The 24,648-nt window shown below is 38.8% G+C and overlaps 1 protein-coding gene across 42 annotated transcripts in view; it reads left to right on the top strand.

Annotated features, from left to right (window-relative positions):
• The window catches only part of PER3 (period circadian regulator 3), a 60,789-nt gene that overhangs the window by 16,598 nt on the left and 19,543 nt on the right, over positions 1-24,648 (top strand). For 31 of the 42 annotated variants that reach the window (XR_013408511.1, XR_001446615.3, XR_013408507.1 and 28 more), the window contains 9 exons: positions 209-287; positions 2,151-2,257; positions 2,812-2,968; positions 7,855-7,960; positions 9,175-9,303; positions 9,717-9,867; positions 19,028-19,163; positions 19,784-19,908; positions 20,143-20,313. Coding sequence is in view for 36 of the 42 variants with exons in the window: in XM_077975642.1 (XP_077831768.1) it covers positions 209-287; positions 2,151-2,257; positions 2,812-2,968; positions 7,855-7,960; positions 9,175-9,303; positions 9,717-9,867; positions 19,028-19,163; positions 19,784-19,908; positions 20,143-20,313 (1,161 nt within the window). In the remaining 6 variants the exon portion in view is untranslated. The remainder of the gene's footprint in view (positions 1-208; positions 288-2,150; positions 2,258-2,811; positions 2,969-7,854; positions 7,961-9,174; positions 9,304-9,716; positions 9,868-19,027; positions 19,164-19,783; positions 19,909-20,142; positions 20,314-24,648) is intronic. The other 11 variants (XM_077975644.1, XM_077975636.1, XM_077975626.1 and 8 more) reach the window with 1 other exon arrangement.

The following is a 24,648-nucleotide window of genomic DNA, read 5'->3' as shown; positions in this document are numbered from 1 at the left end:
AGGCTTCACATTTTTACCTAATTAAAATGTAGTTAGTGATGAAATTATTATTTAACTGTAGCTTTGGCTGCTTGAAGGCCAGGCCCCTAAATGAGATTTCTACCATTTCATATAGATTTTGTTCTCTTTTTAATATGTTAAGTGGTTAGTTAAGTGGATAATTAATCAGATATTTGCCTTTAAATGGGTCTTTGGTTTTTTTTCATAGCTCCTCGAATCCCAGTGAATAAAAGAATCTTTACCACAACACACACCCCAGGGTGTGTTTTTCTTGAAGTAGATGAAAGGTAAGCACTTCTTTAAGCCTAAAATAAATTTGTTTCTGAAAATAAATATAAATGTGAAGAAGTTTATGTTTGCATGTTCATATATTATATAACTGAAATCTGTCCATTTGCCTATTTGATCTTTGTTAAATGGAAATATATGTTGTCTAAATTTTTAATATAAATATCTTGCATATTAGAAAGTGATTACAAGTTTCATTTGATTTCTCAACAGTATGCTTTAACTAGGCCAAGAATTATTTCATTTTACAGAGAAGACAATGAACCCAGGGGCCAGTTTGCTGAGAACAGATGTATAGTATCTGCGCTCAAACTGGGACCAAGACTCTGGTCTTTTAGCACCTATTCTGGTGTTATTTCCACTTGCCAAGTGCTTCTCAAAACAGTTTATGATGAAATTTTAGTTAGTCTGAAGTAGAGGCGAAGGTGGGGAGAACAGATTATTTTTTATAAAGAATTGTTCTTTATTTTGAACTTCTGAACTTCTGTCCTTCCTACTTTTGGGGGATGTTGAAATAGTCTTTGTTATTTAAAGGATAGTGATAGTAGGTAGTTGTTACTGCTTGTTGCTGTTTTTTAATATCTTTATTTGGAAAAAGTAAATATCAGTATCACTACCCCAGTATCCCACAATTTTTCCCCATATTTATTTTTAAATTTTACTTATGAAATTCAAAAATCTGGGAACCAACACACCACACCACACATAACTGTAAAGCAAAAATGTCAAAAACATTTTTTGATAATTTATTAAAAAAATTTAACATCTGAAAATGAGTGTATTTGATAGTATTTACCTTGAAACCAAATAGTAATGTGTGAAATACTTAATCTGTATAAAGTAAGAAAATTCAGCTAAATATAATTTTAAAAATAGCTTAAATCTCTTGTATTAGAAAATATTTGTGGGTTTCTACACATAGAAAATATTTATGGAATCCAGTTTTTTCTGAGGCATCCTTAGTCTTACCATGGTACGTTTCCCATGAACCTTTATCCTGAAACTGTTTCTGTGTACTAGCTGTCTGTCTATCTGATATTACCTTTTGGGTGACATTTTTTTTTGTTGTGTTTTGTTTTGTATTTGAGATGGAGTCTCGCTCTGTTGCCCAGGCTAGAGTGCAGTGGCGCGATCTTGGCTCACTGCAACCTCCACCTCCCTGGTTCAAGCAATTCCCCTGCCTCAGCCTCCCAAGTAGCTGGGATTACAGGCGCACGCCACCACACCCAGCTAATTTTTTTATATTTTCAGTAGAGATGGGGTTTCACCATGTTGGCCAGACTGGTCTCGAACTCCTGACCTCAGGCAGTCTGCCCCTCTCAGCCTCCCAAAGTGCTGGGATTTACAGGCGTGAGCCACCGCACCGGCCTAGGTGACATTGTTTTTATGTAATCTTAATTATGCTGTATGAATTAGCAACCTGCATTATTCATTTAACATCATCAGCATCTTTCTACATTACAATGTGCTTTTTGTAGACTTTTTAAATGGCAACATAAACACAACTATGGAGGGCGTCAGAGTCCTCTAAGGAACTTGCTAAAAATACAGGTGCCTGGTCTTACTTCCAGAGATTCTGATTTAGTAAGCTTACAGCGAGCCTGTGGATCTGTATTTTAGCAAGTTCCCTAGATGATTTTGATGCAACGTGTCAGATAACCAGCGTGTTAGATGATACAACCGTTTCCCCCAGGATGTGCACTTGGGTTCTTTGTTGTTTTTATAAATGCTAAGATAAACAGCTTTACATAAAATTGTCTCACATTTAGAATGAAATACAGAAGTGTTTTTAAAAACATATAAATTGTAAGAATTACCTGATGAGTATAACGTGCCACCTGTGTTGTGTATCTGTATCCCAGAGCAGTGCCTTTGCTGGGTTACCTACCTCAGGACCTGATCGGAACATCGATCCTAAGCTACCTGCACCCTGAAGATCGTTCTCTGATGGTTGCCATACACCAAAAAGGTCAGGACCTACTCCTTTATAGGAGGAAATGTTCTTCTCTCATTGATTTGTTCTAATTTTTCTTTTCATCTCATTAGAGCGCAACCTTTAACCAGATAGGCATTATATTGAAGCTGCTAAAGCAATTGTTTTCTATTTAGAGATACTAAAACAGTCCAGGTGCAGTGGCTCACATCTATAATCTAAGCATTTTGGGAGGCTGAGGTGGGCGGATCGCCCGAGGCCAGGAGTTGGAGACCAGCCTGGCTAACATGATGAAACCCATCTCTACTGAAAGTACAAAAATTAGCCAGACATGGTGGTGCACGCCTGTAATCTCAGCTACTCAGGAGACTGAGTGAGGCACAAGAACTGCTTGAACCTGGGAGGTGGAGGTTGCAGTGAGCCAATATCGTGCCACTGCACTCCAGCCTGGGCAACAGGGCGAGACTCAATCTCAAAAAAAAAAAAAAACAAAAACACTAAAACATGTACAAATAAATGGCTTAAAAAGGACATTTATAATTAGTATCTATGTTACATAAATCCTATTTTTGTCTTATTATTTTATACAGTCTTGAAGTATGCAGGGCATCCTCCCTTTGAACATTCTCCCATTCGATTTTGTACTCAAAATGGAGACTACATCATACTGGATTCCAGCTGGTCCAGCTTTGTGAATCCCTGGAGCCGGAAGGTTTCTTTCATCATTGGTCGGCATAAAGTTCGAACGTAAGCCAGTCAGTTTTCATATTTTCTAAAACATCTCCTGTATCAAATAATATTCCTTAGCTTATTGACTGCTCTCTGACTTAGTTGACACATGAACTAAATAAAGCACAGATTTTTTTTTTCGGTGCTTTGGGAAGATAGTTTGACAATATGTACCACGAGCCTTAAAGTAGCTTAAATGTCCATCATTAAGTAAAATCTGGAATATTTGCCTGATGTATTATTATATTGGTCAATGAAAATTTTTGCAGAGATCACATAACATGGAAAAATATTTGACACATTAAATATAAAAATCAGCATACAAAATTACACCTATGATTATAATTATGTTTAAAACATAAACATACTATCAAATAAGGAAAAGAGGATTGAAAGGAAATAAAATATGAATTTTGGTTATGTGTAGGTACTAGGACCTATAGGTGTTTTTTTCTTTTTTCTTTTTTTCTCTCTATTTTAAATATCTCTTTAGTGAGCATGTAAAACTTTTTATAGCAGCCTTCTGCCATCAAATTCCACTTATTCGTGTCTTTTTTTTTTTTTTTTTGAGACAAGTTCTCCCTCTGTTGCACAGGCTGGAATGCAGTGATGCAGGCACAGCTCACTGCAGCCTCAACCTCCCCTGGCTCAGGTGATCCTCCCACTTCAGCCTCCCAAGTAGCTGGGCCCACAGGTGCCTGTCAACACATTCAGCTAATTCTTGTATTTTTTGTAGAGATGGGGTTTTGCCATGTTGTCCAGGCTGGTCGCAAACTCCTGCGCTCAAGCATCCTCCTGCCTCCCAAAGTGCTGGGAGTTTGAAGGTGTGAGGCACTGCGCTTGGCCTGTGTCCGTTTTTTAATATTTCTTTTTCTGGCAGCACAGCTGACACCAGCTTGTTTGCTTGCTGTTGCATGTCCACGTAACAGCATCATGTGGAATGGAATGAGACCAACCCGGCCCACTACTTCTTGTAGGCTACAGTACCCCTAGGCCCTTGAATCTTCGGTCCTTTTTTTTTTTTTTTTTTAAATGAGATAGGGTCTCACTCTCTCACCCAGGCTGGAGTACAGTGGCGCGATCGCAGCTCACTGCAACTTCCGCCTCCTAGGTTCAAACGATTCTGCTGCCTCAGCCTCTCCAGTAGCTAGGATTACAGGCGCACGCCTGGCTCATTTTTTGTATTTTTAATAGAGACTGGGTTTCACCATGTTGGCCAGGCTGCTCTTGAACTCCTGACCTCAAATGATCCCCCGCCTTGGCCTCCCAAAGTGCTGGGCTTACAGGTGTGAGCCATCATGCCCAACGCTTTGGTCCATTTTTAATTGAACTCTAGGCCTTTTGACCTGGCTCTAGGTTTCCCTTTGATGTCTATTTTTTTTAAGCATGGAATTTTACTTGACTCCAGTATCATGCTGAGATCGAGAAGTTATGTTTTTTGGTATCTTGTTATACAGCATTGTCTACATGAACATGAAACTGAGAACCAGTAAGACGTATTTGAATCACCTGTTAATATTACAGTAGAGATGATGTGCAGAGCCATGGTGAGAAGAGGTCTCAAGGTTGCTCTTACCTCTTTCTACTCCAGGGTTTGGCCTCTCTGCAGAGCACGTCTAGAACTTAATGGAAGAAATGAGCTCCTGGCCGCCCTAACTCATGAGACTGATTTGTGCTAGAAAACAAATTTGATTATTAAGAAATACAGCTGCCAAGTAAAACCATTTGTATTTCTCAGAAAGGACTTTGTCCCTTCTCCCAACCTCCCTGCCCCAAGTACGGAAACCTATTGGGAAATGAACATGAAATCCGATGGTTGCTTGGCATGAATGTAGGAAACCACAGCCAGTAAGATGCCTTCATGAGGCTTCCATCTGGGGCTCGTTGATGGTCTGTGTTCCCCGGCCCCAGTCAGAGTTAAAGATACAGCCTAGATTTCTGAAGCTCTCTTTTCAGTTCTTTGATGAAATACATGTGAAATTACCCAACATATAGTGAATATTCAGAATGTTTTCAGTATTTTTAAAAATTACACCAGTATTTACATCTTAACAACAAAGATTATGTGAGGGAAAGGATTTAAGGTCTAGTAGGTATTCATCTTGCTCATAAAATAATAATTATTCATTATATTTATAAAGTATAAAGCTCTGTGTAAGACAGTGTACCAGGCCTTGAGAATGTGATGGTAATCAAAACGTTCTCTTTACCATCAGGAAACCCACACTGTAATGGGAGAGACAGTAAATAAAAATGGCACTGTCATATATAACTAGAGTTTGGTAAGTGTGACAGTTGAAATGGGAAGGGGGTTGCGAGACTGTTTAGCAAGGGACCCTGCGCATCTCTCTCAGTCCTTACCAGCAGCACTGCATGCAGGCAGGTCAGGCGGCCTCAGCTCTCATTTTACAGGTAAAATCCATACTGTGTGAACTAGAGTAACCTTCCCAGGGATCACTTGGGGAGGAGTGAAAGTGGAGACTGCAGCCAAGTTTTCTCTCTTACTCCTACTTCACTTCACATACACAGCAACATAATACTTCATGGCATTTTTGTTGCTGTTTCGTGAAGGCTGTCTCCTTATTGCCTGCAGATTAATCAGTTTTGCATTACATAATTACTGATTTAAAATACACTTTAATGTGTCATTCTTATAATCCCAGCACTTTGAGAGGCTGAGGCAGGAGGATCCCTTGAGGCCAGGAGTTCAAGACTGGCCTGGGCAACATAGCAAGACCCCATCTCTACAAAAAATGTAAAAACAAAAATTAGCTGAGCATAGTGGTACGTGCCTGTAGTCCTCCCAGCTACTTAGGAGGCTGAGGCAAGAGGATTGCTTGAGTCCAGGTGTTCAAGGCAGTAGTGAGCCAGAATTGTACCACTGCACTCTAGGCTGGGCAATAGAGCAAAACCCTGTCTCTTAAAATATGTATATATACACAATTTAGTTTTGCAGAAATTTTCACAACTAGGAATATGTAAGTCTCATAAGGCAATCTGTATTTCCATTTCACTCAAAAAATAAATTCCAAATACCTCTGAAAGGTTTTCAAGCTCACAATGTGTTTATATTAGGAACCAAGTGTACTTTTATTCCCAGATCAATCATGTATTTGTTCCTTTAACAAATATGTAGTGGGTGCCTGCTATGGACCAGACACTGTTCTAGGTACTGAAGATCCAGGAGTGAACAAAATAGGCAAAATACCTCACCCTGTGGCACTTACCTGGCAGTGGGTTATAGGGGGAGACAGTTACATAAAACGTATAGTGTGTCAGATTGTGAAATAAGGTTATATATTCAGGTACCGCTTGCCACAGACATGGTGTACCTGACAGCATGCAGATAGATATTGATCTAGATACAGTCTAGATGCTAAGGGAGAGAAAGGAGATTGGTGCAGCTGTTCACTGTGATGAGAATGTGCAGGGTGAGTGAATAGTCCCTACACGGGGCGATATTCCTGACTGCTTTTATGACACTGTCAGCATCCTATGATTTTCTTGATAATTTCTGCCTTTGGGAAACTGTTTCAGTTTTTAGGTAACTGAGCAGCATGTATCAGTTGAGAAACGGCAGGCTGGCATAATGAAAAAGGACAGCCCAGGCTTGGGGGTCAGACATAGGCAGATTCAAATCCTAACTGCTGCTTCTCCGTTATGTGAACTTGGGCCAATTCCTCAGACTACCTCATCCCCTGACTTTGCATATTGGGGATAATTCCTACTTTCCGGGGTTGTTGTGAGGACTCCATGAGCTGATGGCAGCTGATTCAGTGTGCCTCACGAATGGGACTTGCTTTACCAAGGTACCCACAGGCAGTACAGTGTGGTGGCACACAGTGTGGGCTCTGGAGCCCAGACTCTGGTCCCTTCGTGAACATCTGCTTCCCCCTTACCTGCCAGGCCACCTGGAAAATGTAATTTAATCAGGTGAAGGAGAAAATACTTGTAAAGCACTTGAAAATAAGGGTTTTCAAAATGTTAGGTATTCTTGTGTGTTATAAAAACTAGTACAGGCTGGGTGCGGTGTTGGGAGGCCGAGGCGGATGGATCACTTGAGGTCAGGAGTTCCAGACCAGCCTGGCCAACATGGCGAAATCCTGTCTCTCCTAAAAATACAAAAATTAGCCAGGCATGGTGGCACGTGCCTGTAATCCCAGCTACTCGGGAGGCTGAGGCAGGAGGATCACCTGAACCTGGGAGGCAAAGATTGCAGTGAGCTGAAATTACGCCACTGCACTCCAGCCTGGGTGACAGAGCAAGACTCCGTCTCAAAAAAAAAAAAAAACTAGTACAGTGCCTGTCACATAGAAGGTCCCAAGTAGACATCAGTTCCTTCCCTTCTTTGTGATCCTCTCTGTTGGCATGGGTGCCATTCACTGTATTCGGGTCATAGATGCTCTAAAATTGGAGTGTGAGACAGACTGAAGGTATTGTAATAGCGACATTCTCACCACTAGGGTGGGTTGCAGAACCGTCTTAATTAGATAACTTAAGTGTTAGGTGCATTAAACGTTAAATGTTTGGCAAACTTGGGGCCTTTAAAATTCTTATAGTAAGTTACTCAGTTACTGCCAAATTTTGAAACCAGTTATTTGCGAAAGATATTTTAGTAGCTAAGGAGGTTACTTGTCACTAATTTTAGATTTGTACATATATAGCACTGAAACCATTACAGAAAGATGAGTGCTTTAGAGAAACTTAAGGGGCCTGTTAATGTCTCATTTGTCTCTTATTAGTTTCTGTACCTCCATGGGTAGAATTCTATCCTCATATTTTCTTTTAGGAGTCAAAGAATTGTTTTGTAAAAGCATAGATCTATCTTGGAATAGTCTATTAAAAATCACTTTCGACTTCACATTTAAATTGTTTGACTCAGTCTCTCACTGGGAATTTTCTAGGAGCCCACTAAATGAGGATGTTTTTGCTACCAAAATTAAAAAGACGAACAATAATGACAAAGACGTAACAGAATTACAAGAACAAATTTACAAACTTCTCTTACAGGTAAGGTGAGATTTTTAAAAATGCAAAATTCCCGGCAGGGCGCGGTGGCTCAAGCCTGTAATCCCAGCACTTTGGGAGGCCGAGACGGGCGGATCACGAGGTCAGGAGATCAAGACCATCCTGGCTAACACGGTGAAACCCCGTCTCTACCAAAAAAGACAAAAAACTAGCCGGGCGAGGTGGCGGGCGCCTGTAGTCCCAGCTACCCGGGAGGCTGAAGCAGGAGAATGGCGGGAACCCAGGAGGCGGAGCTTGCAGTGAGCTGAGATCTGGCCACTGCACTCCAGCCTTGGCGACAGAGCGAGACTCCGTCTCAAAAAAAAAAAAAAAAAAAAAAAAAAAAATGCAAAATTCCCGAATTGTGTTTTGTTTTAATGCTCAGTAAAGTCACTTTACAAAAATAAACTGTAAAGGGAGACAAATCTTTGCCCTCTGCATTCCAGAAATTTTTGTCTTTCTCTTTTCATTTTTAAATTAAATTTTATTCTTTGTTCCTTATTCTGTGTTACACAGAATATTTTTGTAAGAACCGATTGTAAGACAGCAAGCCAAGTGACTGAGAGAATTCTTACACTGCAGAGGCACCAGTGTGCTCAGCCTTTGGGTTTTGGCTTCAGGATTTTTTAAATAATTTCAGTTTTAAAGATGGGAGGAGAGGGATGGTAGGTCTCAGTTTCTCTCAACTATTGTAAGGCAAAAGTGGGGAAATGCGTGTGTTGAGAAGAAATACCAAAGGTGTTTTCTATAAGAGATTCAGTGAATAAGTGGGAAATAGAACTGATGACGTCACGTAGAGTAACCGTCCTCAGTGGTTTTCAGAATGTCTCCCATAAAATCTCTAGGGTGCATGAAATACCTGCCACATTCTTGGAAAAAGTACAACATATATTTAGTTTGTTCTCTCTATTCTAAACTGGACACAGAGAACTAGAGTTTATTTTCAGGTTTAAAAAAATTAATTATACTATGGCTTTTTAACAATGTGTTTTCCTGGAAGTACCTACCTAGACTAGAACATAAGACCTTGCCCTTGAGAATTACCGAAATGACAGAGGAGTGCCTTTCGTGTCAGCGTTAAAAGTACCAACCTGCACACACCTAATTGGGGATTTCAGGAATTGTCATCTTAATTTTTAGATGATTGTAGATGAGCTCTGAGGTGGCTGCATTTAGACACCCAGCAATTCTGGACTTGTTCCTCTCTGTCCTTCTAGCCAGTTCACGTGAGTGTGTCCAGTGGCTATGGGAGCCTGGGGAGCAGCGGGTCGCAGGAGCAGCTTGTCAGCATCGCCTCCTCCAGTGAGGCCAGCGGGCACTGCGTGGAGGAGACAAAGGCAGAGCAGGTACATGGGCTTATGTCACATCCTTATACAGTCGTTGTGTTTTCTGTACTACCTCAGTTCTGCACGTGGTGACATCGTAGTATGTATTCCTGACTCGAAGACCTCATCTGACAACAGACATTTTCATCCATTTTGCTTTGGGAAAAATGTCTGTAAAAAGAAGATATCACTTTTGGAAAGTGATATTTGAATTAATTGTATGCGTTCTAAAAATTAGCATATTTTGAACGATTTATTTCGAATTTGTTGGTACCAGTATCCTGTGGCATGGTGCGGGAAACTGAGTTAAAGCGATTACTGTGCTTTAGTCATTATGTCTTCAGAGAAACAGAAGCTAAGTGTATTTTGTTTATGTATCTTTAGTGGACATTTTTGTAATTTTTGAAACATATTTTATCTTTCCTTTCCCTAAGATGACCTTGCAGCAGGTCTATGCCAGTGTCAACAAAATTAAGAATCTGGGTCAGCAGCTCTACATCGAGTCAATGACCAAATCATCATTCAAGCCAGTGACGGGGACACGCACAGAACTGAATGGTGGTGGTGAGTCAGTGAATGATGGTGGTGAGTCCTCCCCAAGGATCTCCTCCTGTGGGCTATCACTCTCTACATAGATGTCACGTATGTGATTCATGAGCATAAAGTCATGACCCTGTGTTGGTGCTTTTCATATTTCTTGATTTGCCTAAATAGCAAAGTAATAGTAGTAATAATAATGGCAACAGCAAATACTATTTTGAAAGTAAATGGTATTAGAATGTGTTTGTAATAGTTGCAGTTTACTTTTACTGAAGACTTAACTTTTCTGAAAATACCAACAAATTATAGATTTTCCTCCCTGCATGGGCATCTCTTTAAACAAAAAGAGTGGATTTTAGAATGCATTTTAAATAATAAAGTATATTAAAATGAAAATCCCTTTCGTCATTTCAAACAGAAATCTTTGTGACCTGAATTCAATGAAAATCTTTGGCTCTTTTCTTGACGTGTATTTACTTTTCTCAAATATGAGGTGAGGAGCACTCCAAAAGAGCTGGATCAGTAGTAAAACTGGCATCATATTGAAAAGTTAACCTAGTTGCATTGCATGGCATAGGGAAGTTCAATAATATAGAAATCAAATTAGATTGACATTTAAATTTAGCTAACTTTCCCTTCATTTTTCTTCCTGAATGTTAATATAATTTGGAAGTTGTGATGGATCTTGGTCACTAAATGTTGTTAATCTCTATCATTGTCAAATGTAGACGTTTTACACAGTGGGGTGAAATTTCTAAGGTCAGTAATGATAACAGCTATACGTTTCAGGACTTGACATGATTTATACCACAAAAAGTCAAACTGCTGCTCCCATAGGTGACATCACTGGGAACTGTCTTAGTCTGTACTGCTGTGACAAAAGACCTGAGACTGGATAATGGATAAAGAACAGAAACCTATTTCTCACAGTTTTGGAGGCTGGGAGGTCCAAGATCAGGGCACTGGCAGGTTCAGTGTCTAGTGAGGGCCAGGTCTCCGCTTCTCAGAGAATATCACTTCCTTGGGTGGGGGCAAACGCTGTGTCCTCACATGGCACGAGGGACGGAAAGGCAGGAAGAGACTTAGCTAGTTCCTTCTGGCCCTTCTGAAAGGTTGCAGATCCCATTCATGTTAACATGTGCCTGTTGACACATTCACATTGGGTTTTAAGTTCCAACATAAGAATCATGGGGACACACACATTCAAACCACAGTAGAGCCTATAGGACTCCCCAGGCAGAGCAAGTCCTGTTCTTTCATTTTTCTCTTTTCACCTCGATAGGAAGGTGAGCATTCCATTGGTTTCTTCTGCTGTTACATGTAAGGGCACAAGACAGGAATAACAGCTGCTTTTTTTATTCTTGTCCCTCAAAACCCCCACATTCCCCCTCTGCAGAAAAATTTATCTTAAATACAATTTTTACTATATAGATTATTATTCCATGTCCTAGCAGAGCTATTTCTTTTAGGAAGTTTTAAAGCTAAAATGTCTAAATGTTTTTCTCACTGTCTGGTCCTGCCAGTCCTACTCACAGCTGCCTGGGCCTAGGATCTCATGGTAGTATCAGAATTTCACATACTGACTTCTGTCCTCATCTCAGAATAGCTTCCCTTCTCACTTCACTTCCCTTCTCACTTCCTGCAATATTCAGTTTCTTATCATCTACCATGGATCTTGTAATACCATTGGTACTTTTCTTTTTTTTTTTGAAGGCTGTATCTTTAAGTAGACGGCAATATTCCATCACTGATTTTTTATAAAATTGAAGCTGCGGGTAACTCCATGTGCTTACGCAGCTACTTTAGAAACTGAAATGTTCTCACTCCTTAGATTCTTATATTTGGCTCTAATAGCACACACAGGATGTGACTTTGGAGAAGAAGGAAGATCTCTTGCCATTTGGTACAGCTTTGGAGAACCAATGTTTCTGGGAGATCTTGATTTTATTAACATTTGGAGACCAACAAGTTTAAAGAGCTAAGAAACCTTAATACTCTTTACTTGAGACACATGAGGATACAACTTAAAAATGTTATAATTTAAATGTTAGAAATTGACTAGAGATATATACCAATGAAAAGGAAAATGCTTAGTTAAGCATGATCATTGTTTACATGCTTTATGGGAACTTCAGGTTTAAAATTTATATGTTTACCTTTCTTACAATATAAGAGCAAATAATGCTTTAAGGTAGAATAAGAAGGGAGATTTTAAAAGTTAATATGAGAGGGCAAGGAACAACAGGGATATGTAAAGCCCCTTCAGCTACATGTACAGAGGCCAGCTTCAAGAGATATCATTGAGGAAATCCAGGAAAAGTGAGTGTCCATGTCTAGGGTGATGGAATGCCTGAGTGGGAGAAGATGACTCGTCCATTGAACAGATTCAGAGTGAGGTTGCTTCCAGTTTCTACTCAGGGATGTAGAGAGCCAGAAACAGCATCACCCCAAATTTACAACAAAAATCTGGATGAAAGGCAAGTTCAAGACCTTTCTTGACAACTCAGTGCTGAGGTTACAGAGCAGCCAGCAGGCCTAAAATTTAAGGAGAGAAACATATTTGCAGGGAGAAGAAAGATGCAGCACTGGATTCCAGTGCACCGACCGCCTGAGTCAAGTAACTTGCAGAAGACAGACCCTCTCCAAGGCACAATGACAAGGAAAGACCAAAAGCTGAAAGTGGAGCAGATATTGAGAAAAAACAAAAAAATTACCCACCAAACCAGCCACCAGCTGAGTCAAAAGGTATAACTAGAGGAATTTGAAAACTGTTGTACATGCTGTAAATCCATTACAATACTTAAACCTGGCCTAAAAATTAGATTAATTCGAACAGAGGTCTAAAAGAAGGAAAGGCATGCCCAGTCTCTGTATCCTACACAAGTTACACAGTTCTCAACAAGAAATTATGTAGCATGTGGATGGGCAAGAAGGTAAAAGAAAAAAAAAAAACCCTCCCAAGAAACAAAACCATCATCAGAACAAGACTTAGACTCAGATAGGACACAGAAGTTGGAACTATCTGACAGGGAACGTAAAATAATTATGAATGATGCATTAAAGGCTAGTGGACAAAGTGGGCACCATGCAGGACCAGGTGGGTAATCACAGCATAGAGATGGGCATGAAAGAAACCCTCAAATGGAAATGTAACATCTGTAACATCAATGCCAGAGATGAGGAACACATTTAATAGCATTCAACACAGCCTGGAAAAGAATCATTATTCAAGCTGAAACAGAGAAAGAAGAATGAAGCAAACAGAATAGAGCATTCTAAGAATTTGGAGACAGCCTCAAACTATCCAACATAGGTATAATTGGAATCTCAGAAGAAATATTTGAAGAAATAGTGGTCAAGAATTTTCTACAGAGCCAAAGACCATCAAGTAAGTTAAATACAGAACAAAAACAAAACAAAACATTTGGGCATATCATATTCAAACCGATGGAAAAAAGAAAATCTTGAAAGCATTCAGAAAAAAAGATTATGTACAGAGAAACAAAGATAAGAATTATAACAGACATTTCTTCAGAAACCGTGCACACTAAAAAGACAATAGAGTAACATCTTCAACCAGAAAAACTGTCAGCACAGAATTCTGTACCTAGTGAAAACGATCTTCAAGAAAATAAAGGTGATATAAAGAATTTTCTCAAACAAATATTATGGGAATTTATTTCCAGCACACTTATTCCATTAAGAAGTGCTACAGGAATTTTTTTTTTCAAGACAAAACAGGATGATGTATTTAAATGAAATTAGAGGAAAATATTACCAAATACAGACTTGTTTACCAAAAATATGTAGTTTTCAAGCTGTCTAAATACAGACATTGTCTATCAAGTCTCCACGTATCATCTCTTGATGAATTCTAATGCTGCTAATGCTTTACAATTGACCATGTAATTTTGCAAACATGAACATAAATTTTCCCTTGTCAATGATTATATTGTGTTTATAACATAAATAGAGAAATACACTGTGTTTATAACATAAATAGAGAAATGTCTCTGTGGATAGTGCTTTGAGAAAATCTAGGCACTCTGTAGATAGGTACAAATCATTTTTAAAGGGATACACACAACACACCAGATGGAATTTTACCCCTTACTCAGAATAGTTACCAAATAAATAGAACAATGCCAATCATATAATGATTGAAAAACATTTGTTGTCATATGTGAATGTTGAGAAATATTTTTGATGAAGGAATTTCTTAAGACAGAAGGAGTATGATACCAGACCAAAAACTTGGATCTACACAAAGAAGGAAAAGCACTGGAAATGGAATAAATGAAGATTTAAAAAATTCTATTTTTTAATTTTTAAAATTACTCATAAAGGTAATGGACTAAAGCAAAACCAGCAAACTGGATTTATAGCGTATATATAAGTAATCTTTGTGACAACAATACTACAGAGGTTGGGTGGAAGGTATTGGGAATATACTGTTATTAGGTCCTTAAACTGTATTATTTGGAGGTAGACACTAAGTACTTAAGAATATATATTGGAAACTTCAGGAAAACAATTTGAAAATTTTTTTAAGTATAAATAATAGGTTAATAGAGTAGGTAAAATGGAATTTAAGACACTTAACCCAAAATGGTGGCCCAAAACCAAATGGAACTGAAGCTGGGAGTGGTGCCATGTGCCAGCTACTAAGAAGACTGAGGTGAGAGGATCACTCGAGCCCAGGAGTTCAAGTCCAGCCTGGGCAACATAGCCATACCTCATCTCTAAAAATACACTTAAATAGCAAATGGAACAAATAGAAAATAACTAGTGGCTGGTATATTTTAATCCAGCAATATCAACAATCACTAATGTATTGAATATGAATATGAATCATATTCAATTCAGTTATTCATATTCAATATAAATAATCTCAGCACGCTAATTTACAAGAAATAAATTGTCAGATTGGATGAAAAGATCCAGCTACATACTATCTACAAGAACCCATTGTGAAAATAAACATAGGTTAAGAGCAAAAGAGTAGAAAAGATACATCATGCTAACACAAATCAAAAGAAAGTGGGAAGCTATATTATTATTACACAAAGTAAACTTCAGAATAAGGAATGTTAGCAGAGTTAGAAGGAGAGACTGTATAACAGATAAAGGAGTTGATTCCTTAAGAACATAGAAAAGTCTTACATGTTTATGCATCTAATATCAGAGCTCCAAAATACATGAAGTAAAAGCTGTAAAACTGTAAGGAGAAATAGACAAATTCACAATGATAATTGGAGACTTCAGCACATTTCTGTCTGTAATTGATAAAAGAAGTAGACAGAAAATTAGTAATGCTATAGAAGACCTGAACAACACTATCAGCAAGGTCTGCCTAATTGACATTTATGGAACACTTGACCCAACAACACAACACATATTTTTCATGCAACATTCATCAGAACAGATCAGATTATGGCCATATTACAAACCTTAAAACATTTTTAAAGAAAAGAAATCATATACTGTTTATTCGCTAACCATAATAGATCAAACTTCGAAATCAGTAACAAGTATTTAGAAAATCCCTAAATGTTCGGAAATTAAGTAACTTCATACTTATAAATAATCCACAGGTCAGAGAGGAAGTTTCAAGGGAAATAAAAACATTTTGGGCCCAGTGTGGTGGCTCACGCCTGTAATTTCAGCACTTTGGGAGGCTGAGGCAGGCGGATCACAAGGTCAGGAGATTGAGACCATCCTGGCTAACATGGTGAAACCCCAACTCTACTAAAAATGCAAAAAAAAATTATTCATGTTCAACATGAATATGAATAATTAGCCAGGCATGGTGGTGGGTGCCTGTAGTCCCAGCTACTCAGGAGGCTGAGGCAGCAGAATGGTGTGAACCTGGGAGGCGGAGCTTGTAGTGAGCCAAGATTCCACCACTGCACTCCAGCCTGGGTGACAGAGCGAGACTCCATCTCAAAAAAATTTGAACTGAACAAAATGAAAAGACAACAAAAAATATATGGGATATACCTAAAACACTGCTTAAAGGGAAATTTACAGCATTGAGTGTTTATATGGAAAAAAGAAGAATGGTCTCGACTCAGTAATCTAAGCTTCCTCCTTAAAAATAAGAGAAAGAAGAACAAATTGTATCTCAAGTAAGCAATAAGAAGGAATAATAAAGACCAGATATCAATGGAATTGAAGAGAGAAACTAAGTTAAATCAAAGGGTAATAAAATTAGTAAGTCTTTAGCCATACTGAACAAAAGAAAAGAAGGACAGGTTGGGCTTTATCAAAATATGAAACTTCCCCTTTTTGAAAGACACTGATAACTATGGCCATACCACCTTGAACGCATCCAGTCACACCTGAAAGACACTGATAAGAATGAAAAGACAAAATATTTGCAAATTTTATATACAATAATGAAGTTATATCCAGCGTACATAAAGAACACTCAAAACTCAAGAAGACAACCCAATTAGAAACAACATTTTTCCAAAGAAGATATATAAACAGCAAATAACATATGAAAAGATGCTGAACCTAAGTCATTAGACAAAAAAATTTAAACCATGTGAGATACCACTACATATCTTTGAGAATGGCTAAATTTTTTTTAAAAGCTGACAGTACCAAGTGTTGGCAAGGATGCAGAGTGACCGGAACACTCACCCGTTGCTGGAGGTAATGCCAAATTGTACAGCCACTTTGGGAAAGTTTGACATTTCCCATAAAGTTAGACATACTCTTACCATGTAACTTAGTAATTCTATTCTTAGTGATTTACCCAACTGAAATAGAAACTTAAATTCACATGAAAACCTGTATGTGAATATTTATTACACTGTTACTTGCCAAACACAGAAACAACCCAAATGTCATTCAGCAGAATGGATAAACTATGTATATCCACACAGTGAAATGCTACTCAACGGTGAAGAGAAATGAACTTGATTCACAGACCATTGTAGATATAAATCTTAAATACATTTTGTTAAGTGAAAGAAGGCAGAACCAAAAGATTACATATTGTACAATTCCATTCCAGAAAAGTGTTCTTTCTGGAATGCTCTAGCTCTGGAAAACAGATCAGTATTTACTATGATTGGGTAGAGAAGACAATGTAAGGACATTTTTAAGTTATGGAAATGTTCTTTTGGTTACTGTGGTGATGGATACACAACTTTCTGTGCATTTGCCAAAACCCACAGATTTGTGCACTCCATCTCACCCCAAAATGTAAAGAGAACCCAAGATGAGATGCAGGCTTTGACAAGTGAATCTGACTGCATTACAGATGACAGGACTAAACACACGGAAGGGGTGGGGAAGAATAGAGCTCAGTAGCTTTGGAAAACAGCGCTGCAACTGGATCTCCTAGGGCTAAATACAAAATTATGAATGTGCACAAACACTGTACTCAAGTTGGTGTATTCGTTTTCCACCAGAGTACGGGGTAGCAATTCTAAAGCGACTTTATACTAGGGTTGAACAAATTGTGGAAGCCGCTATCGATAACGATAACCAGACTCCTCACTATCAGAGGAAAGCGACACACAGCCGAAGGGAAGGAACTCCATGATGCTGGATTGGCGCGAATGGTTTCAGTGTGGACTCATGCCCCTTTCGTTTAATATACAGAGGGATGGATAGACACGGGTTAATATACTATGCCAAATAAAAAGAATAAAACAGATGGTTCAGGCAAAGATTATCAAGGAATGAAACTACAGGTGAAAGGTTAATGGGGAACTTAAACTTTGAGAAGTTTTAAAGAAACAGAATACTTGGGCGATCGCAAAGTATTCCTCCAAAGCATATTATTTATTACATTGTAAAATAGTAACTTTACACAGGACAAACAAACCTGAGAGACACCACGTTAACCAATGAACAAGGTAACAAAACCTATTGACATCAGGTACCCTGGGATGATGCGCGAGGAAGGACACTGCACCTCAGTGGCATTCTTTCCCCAAATACATAACCTCCATCTAATCATGAGAAGACATCAGAGAAACTCAAATCGAAGGCCATCCCACTAAAGTTGTGACCCTGAACGGAAAAACAGCATTGAGTGGTAAACTGATAAAATCCAAAGATCTGTTTTCCAGTTAGTAGAATGGTACCACTGTTCATTTCCTAGTTCGGGTCATTTTATTATGGTTGTAGACCATGGTAACATTAGTGGAAGCGGGATGACAGGCATATAGGAACTCTATTGTACTGTTTTTGCAACTTTTCAGGTCTAAAATTATTTCAAAATTAAAAGTTAAAAATCATTAATGAGTGAAAGGTAATACAGTCATTTTTCCATAATATCTTCTGAAAATAGAGAAGCCTCTTCCAAGCCAGCTAAAAATGACCAGCGTCTAACACTTCTACAAAACTTCTCAGTAGTACATGATGTAATTAGTTACTCCTTCCTTGAGAAAGTTTTCATTCTTGGTTGCTGTGAGGCCGAACCTTGCAGGATTTTCTGTTATCTTTCCAGCTTCCCTTTTTCAGTCTCCTTTATTGGCTCATTGTCCTTTACAGGAAGTTTTTAGTGCTTAAGCCTGGAGGTTTTTTCTTCTCTCCGTACCTACATCTACAATGGTGGCCACTTGCCACATTTGGCAGTTTAAATTCAAATTCAATACAGTTAAATGTAATACAATTAACATTTAGTTTCTCAGTTGCTCTAGCCGTATTCCAAGTGCTTTATAGAGGTATGTTAGTGGCTACCATACTAGTCAGCACAAATAATCCATCAGTCATCACAGAAAGTTCTGTTGGACACAGGCTCCATGTGGGAGATGCTGTGTGCTTCACACAGCATCACGTAAGACGCACAGGTCTTCCCACATTCCACCCTTAGTGATTGCCAGGGTTGACCAGTTGTACAGGCAGTGTCAGCTCCACATTGGAAAGTTCCCCGTCAACCTTAAACCTATGGTTTCATTCCTTGATCATCTTTGCTGGAAATTTTGGTTTCATTCCTTATTTTTCTAAATACAGTTGTAGCCATTCTATATGTAATGTGCTCTGTACCTTATTTTATTCACATTGTGTGTTGTGGATGTCTTTCTATTAGTGCATTTTAGATCTGCACTCATTTTTAATAGCTGCATAATATTCTATTGATATATACATGATAAAGTGCCATGGTTTAATTTTAGTAAGAAAGTGTATGTTCTTAATTACATGCTAGGTACCTTTAATTGCACATCCCTTTATTCTGTTTCAGGTGAATATAAAACCTTTACTTCCTTCCACCAAACACTGAAAAATAATAGTGTGTACACTGAGCCTTATGAGGATTTGAGGAACGATGAGCACAGCCCATCCTATCAACAGATCAACTGTATCGACAGTGTCATCAGGTATGAGACCGCAAGTTTGGATACCATGTAAGTCTGTTCCAAAAGCATACACTGTCACTGTAGAGACTTCATAGAATTTTTAATAGCTGCTCTCACTTGGTGTTTCACTATAAATCAGTAGATACTGATGGCGTGCCTAACACGCTGAACATTACAGAAGGCACAAAAAGCTAGAAGATGCATTCCTTCTTTGAAGAAACTGTGGTATAGTTCAGAAGGCAAGCTTGTCCAGCCCGCGGCCCACAGGCTGCGTGTGTCCCAGGACGGCTTTGAATGCAGCCCAACACAAGTTCATAAACTTTCTTAAAGCATTATGAGATTTTTTTGTGGTTTTTTTTTTTTAGCTCATCAGTTATGATTAGTATTAGTGTATTTTATGCGTGGCCCAGGGAAGCCAAAAGATTGGACACCTGTGACATAAGATTTGAAGGTTAATTCAAAACCACAGTAAAAGAAATGTTACAATCCAGTGATTGAGGCTGGGATGGTCAGGGAAGACTTTATCAAAGAAGAAAGTACGAAGTATTCCAAACAGAAGTGGCATGAGAAAAGCAAAGAGGTGGGAAATGGCACAGTTAGGGAACCAGCTAAGAATATGGGGCCTAATTATGTTGTTACAGATACCTGAAGAGCTACAACATTCCAGCTTTGAAAAGAAAGTGTATCTCCTGTACAAATACAACTTCCTCCTCCTCAGAAGAAGACAAACAGAACCACAAGGCAGATGATGTCGAAGCATTACAAGGTAACAAGAATGCCCCTCGGAGTTAAATTCAAAGAACTATGAATACATCCTTCATGTTTCTCTTTAATGTCTTATATTTATTTTGTTGAACGCATAAAATTCTGGTTTCATATTACCTCTTTATGGCCAGTAAGGTTTAATTTCTCGGTTACAAACTTCTGTAAACTGGGTCTTTTACATAAATTTCTTGTTGGGAATTTTTCTTTTCACTGTCAGTTTCTCTTACACCACCAGCTGGTTTGCAAATCTCAACCATAACTAAATCAGAAATGCCAACAAATGGACCGTCCATAGACGCAGGAGGAGGAGCTCCACAGATCCTGTCCACGGCGGTGCTGAGCTTGGGGTCGGGCATAAGCCAGTGCGGTTACAGCAGCACCATTGTCCACGTTCCACCAGAGACAGGTACCACACACGCCTCTTACTTTGAAAATATACTCAATATTAACTACATTGTGATGAGAGAACAAAAGTCATGAATGCCATTTGCTCAGTTACAACTTCTAAACTACACATATTTTTTCCTTTCTTTAGTTCAGTTAAAGTATTTCTGGAAATATCATCACGTTTGTGTTGGTTACATATTTTGGACAGTATTTCTCAGTTACGTTATTTGTCAGTGAAATCAGTTGACACATAAAAAGCACTTAATACAGTACCTAGTAGGTAGGTATTAGTAAGTCCTCAATTAGTGTTAGCCATTGTTAATGCAATTATAGATGGGGCTGTGTGGGGTTACTTCCTTGCTGACTTTTAAAAAATGTGTTCCTTTCACCTGCGTTCCACCATCCTGTAAGTTGTGATGAGCTCATCACACGTGCGTTCAGATTTTTGTATTGGTGTGATAGCAATGAATAGAGTTCTTTAAAAGTCTTCATTTAACACCATAATTACTTGGTAATTATTCTACTGTCTTCTTTTTATTCCTCCTTATTGCCACCTGTCCTTTTGACATTTTCATCACTAATAACAATTTGGGTAGATGAAAGAATGGTGACAAATATGTTAAATTGGGTTTTCACATGATCTGTGCTTTATCTTTGCTAGTCTTCAGTGGCCTATCAGCTAATATGTGTCGAGCCATTTCTTTGTGCCACTCTCTGCTCTTAGTTCTTCATTGGGATGATCTCATTAAATCTTTCCAACAACCTGTGAGATGGAGAGCATGGTACTGACAAGAGATCTGTGGATTGGTGGGGAAAGACCAGAGAGCATTACGTTTCTAATTAGTCAAAAGTAGAGTTTCACTGGAACTGAGCTAGCCCTTCCACAGAGGAGCATATGCACATTTTTTAGTGTGGCTTTTAATATTTTGCATTCCTGTATGGGCATGTAGCTGTTCATAATACAGCCCATGCAGGAAGGGAGGGTATCACCCAATATGAAAAGCTCTTTTTTTTATTCTGCCACTCTGCTTTCTATACTCTGCTCTTATATTACCATTTTTAATGAATTTATACTAAAATCCATATGCTTAGGAAATTTTTACTGGTATTAGTTTCTCCTGATCTTGAATCATCCTCAACATTTACAGGGCCACATCTTTATTCCATGGAGAAAAAGCGGAATCAGAACCCAGATGTTCCTTAAAACATATCTCTATGTCTTTTGCTTTCTGAAAAGTTCATGTTCATTCCTTCAGTTTGCATCCTGACTCAAACGAGTCGTGTCTGAGGACCATGGTCACAAATGCATTTCCTTGCAAGTTAATATCTTCATTTCATATGTGGACAATGAAGCCACAAATAGGCGAAGTAACTTAACTTGCCCAATATCACACAGCCCATGAGTAGTAGAGTAGGGAATCAAGTATTGACCATTAGTCTCTAGGAGTCGTTGCCATTACAGATATTTTGAACCTAAAGCAGGGTCTAATTAAGATGGAATGTAGGCCAGGCACAGAGGCTCATGCTTGTAACCCCAGCATTTTGGGAGGCCAAGACAGGAAGATTGCTTGAATGCAGGAGTTTGAGACCAGCTTGGGCAACATAGTGAGACTCTGTCTACAAAAAATTAATTTTTATTTTATTTTATTTTATTTTATTTGTGAGAAAGAGTCTCACTCTGTTGCCCAGGCTGGAATGCAATGGCATGATCTCGGCTCACTGCAGCCTCCGCCTCCTGGATTCAAGTGATTCTCCTGCCTCAGCCTCCCGAATAGCTGGGATTACAGATGCCTGCCACCACACCCAGTTAATTTTTGTATTTTTAGTAGAGACAGGGTTTCACCATGTTGGCCAGGCTGGTCTTGAACTCCTGACCTCAGGTGATCTGCCCACCTCAGCCTCCCAAAGTGTTGAGATTACAGGCGTGAGCCACAGCGCCCAGCCCTAAAATAATTTTTTAAAAGATGGGATATGAGATACAATGGCTAAGCCAATCAATAAAATGAAATTTTAAAGTATACTCAATCCAAAAGAAGAGCAGGAAAGGAGGAAAAGATTAACAAAAAAGAAACAGAACAAACCAAATAATAAGATAATAGCTCTGTATCCAGCTATGTCAATGATGACATAAAATTGATTCAACACTTCAATTAAAAGGCAAAAATTGGGCCAAGAATAGTGGTTCACACCTGTAATCCCAGGGACTCACGAGGCTGAGCAGGTAAGATTGTTTGAGGCCAGGAGTTTGAGACCAGCCTGGGCAATACAGTGAAACCCCATCTCTACAAAAAATTTTTAAACTAGCCAGGTGTGGTGACCCACACCTGTAATCCCAGCTACTTGGGAGGCTGAGGCAGGAGGATCAGTTGAGCCCAGCTTGAGCCCGTCTTGGGTTCATTGCTACAGTGAGCTCTGATGACATTACTGTACTCCAGCCTGAGTGACAGAGCAAGATCCTGTCTCTAAAAATAAGTAAATACATAAAAGGCAAAAATTCTCAAAACAGATTTTAAAAACTCAAGACCTAACTACATGCTCTCTACAAAGTACAAATGAAATTCACAAATGGATTGAAAGTAAATGAATGGAAAAAGATGCACAAGTGAAACAGTAAACATCAGAAGGCTGCAGTGACTTATTAATACATGTAAAATAGATTCCAGGACATCATTTCATAATGACAAGGCGGTCAATTCCTCAGGAAAGACATAACAGTCATAAATGTATATTCACTAATAACAGAGCTTTGAAAGCTATGAAGCAAAAATATGCAAATAGACTTTCCATAATTATATTTGGAAAATTGTACACTTCCTCTCTGCAATTGATAAAAACATACAGAAAAAATAAGAAACAGATGATCTATACAACACTATCAACCACCTTGATCTAATTGATACTTAGAGAATATGAGGCCCAGTGACTGCATAATCCACAGCCTTTTCAAGTACACACAGTATGTTCACTGAGAAATACGACATGTTGGACTGTACTATGTCTCAGATTTAAAAGGATTGATGGTATATAAACTGTGTTCTCTGGCTAGTGAATTAAATTAAAAATAAGTAATAAGGTGTCTCAACCCAAAAGTTTATAAATCAAACAACACATTTGTAAATCTGTGATTCAAAAATGAAATCATAAAGAGAATTAGAAAATATTTCCAAATCAATGATACTGAAAGTATAGCATACTAAAATGTATGAGATGCAGCTAAAAACGGGGCTTGTAAGATCGATAGCTTTAAAAATGCTGTTAGAGAAGAAATGTCTCAAATCAGTGATCTAAAGTTACAGTTTAAAAAGGCAGCAAAAGAAGAGTGATGTAAGTCCAAGATAGAATGAAGGAAATAATAAAAGACAAAAGCAAAAATCGACAAAATAGAAAACAGACAGTAGAGAAAATTAAAGCTAAAAGTTGGTTCTTTGAAAAGATGAACAAAATTGATAAACCCCTTATACCAGTAGAGAGGGGTCTTGGTTCATGTAGCTGTACAGTAAGTCTTGAAATCAGGTAGTTTAAATCCTTCAGCTTTATTCTTTTTCAAGATTGCTTTGACTGTTAGGTCTTTTGTCTGTATAAATTGTAGACTCAGTTTCTCAGTGCCTTTTTTCCTTATTACAGGGTTGTATTTTCCTGCTTCTTTGCATGCCTGGTGATTCTTTTTAATTGGATGCCAGATATTGTGAATGGGTACCAAATATATTTGTATTCCTGTAAATATTCTTGATCTTTATTCTGGGTCCCAGTGAAGTTACCTGGAAACAGATTGATCCTTTCAGGCTTTGCTTTTTAAATTTGCTAGGCAGGACCAATAGTGTGTAGTCGAGGCCTGTTTTTCCTCTGCTACCAAGGCGAGACCTTCCTGAGTGCTCCTTTGTTTTTCCTCTGCTACCAAGGCGAGACCTTCCTGAGTGCTCCTTGTGATGCCTCAGGAGTTAGGAGAGTCTCTAGTCTGGTGGATGGGAACCGCTGCTGTTCCGCAGCTTGTGTGAGCTTCAGCTCTTGTTCCTGCTAATCCTCTCGTGGTGTTTTCCTCCCATGAATGCCCTGGTGAATCCTTGGAAATCCTCTAGGCTGCACGCTGGGGCAGTCCTCGGGCTCACCTCCCTTGTTTCTTATCCTCCAGGGTCACTTCCCTTCAGTGTCTGAAACCTATTGTTTTGTATATTTAGGCCTTTTTTTTTTTTTCATCTCAAACAGGAGGGTAAGTTTGGTCCCTGTTATTCCAACTTGGCCAGAAGCAAAGCCCCCTGTGGTGTTGATTTAGTCACAGGCCACTTCTGGATGCAGAGTGGGGCCACACCCACCGAAACCACCTGGATACTGCACCATAGGGGCAAGCCGGAATGGA

This window comes from Macaca mulatta, chromosome 1 (assembly GCF_049350105.2).
Source record: "Macaca mulatta isolate MMU2019108-1 chromosome 1, T2T-MMU8v2.0, whole genome shotgun sequence".
Taxonomy (NCBI): domain Eukaryota; kingdom Metazoa; phylum Chordata; class Mammalia; order Primates; family Cercopithecidae; genus Macaca; species Macaca mulatta.
Note: the sequence above shows the minus strand (reverse complement) of the source record. Positions and strands in the feature narration are given on the sequence as shown.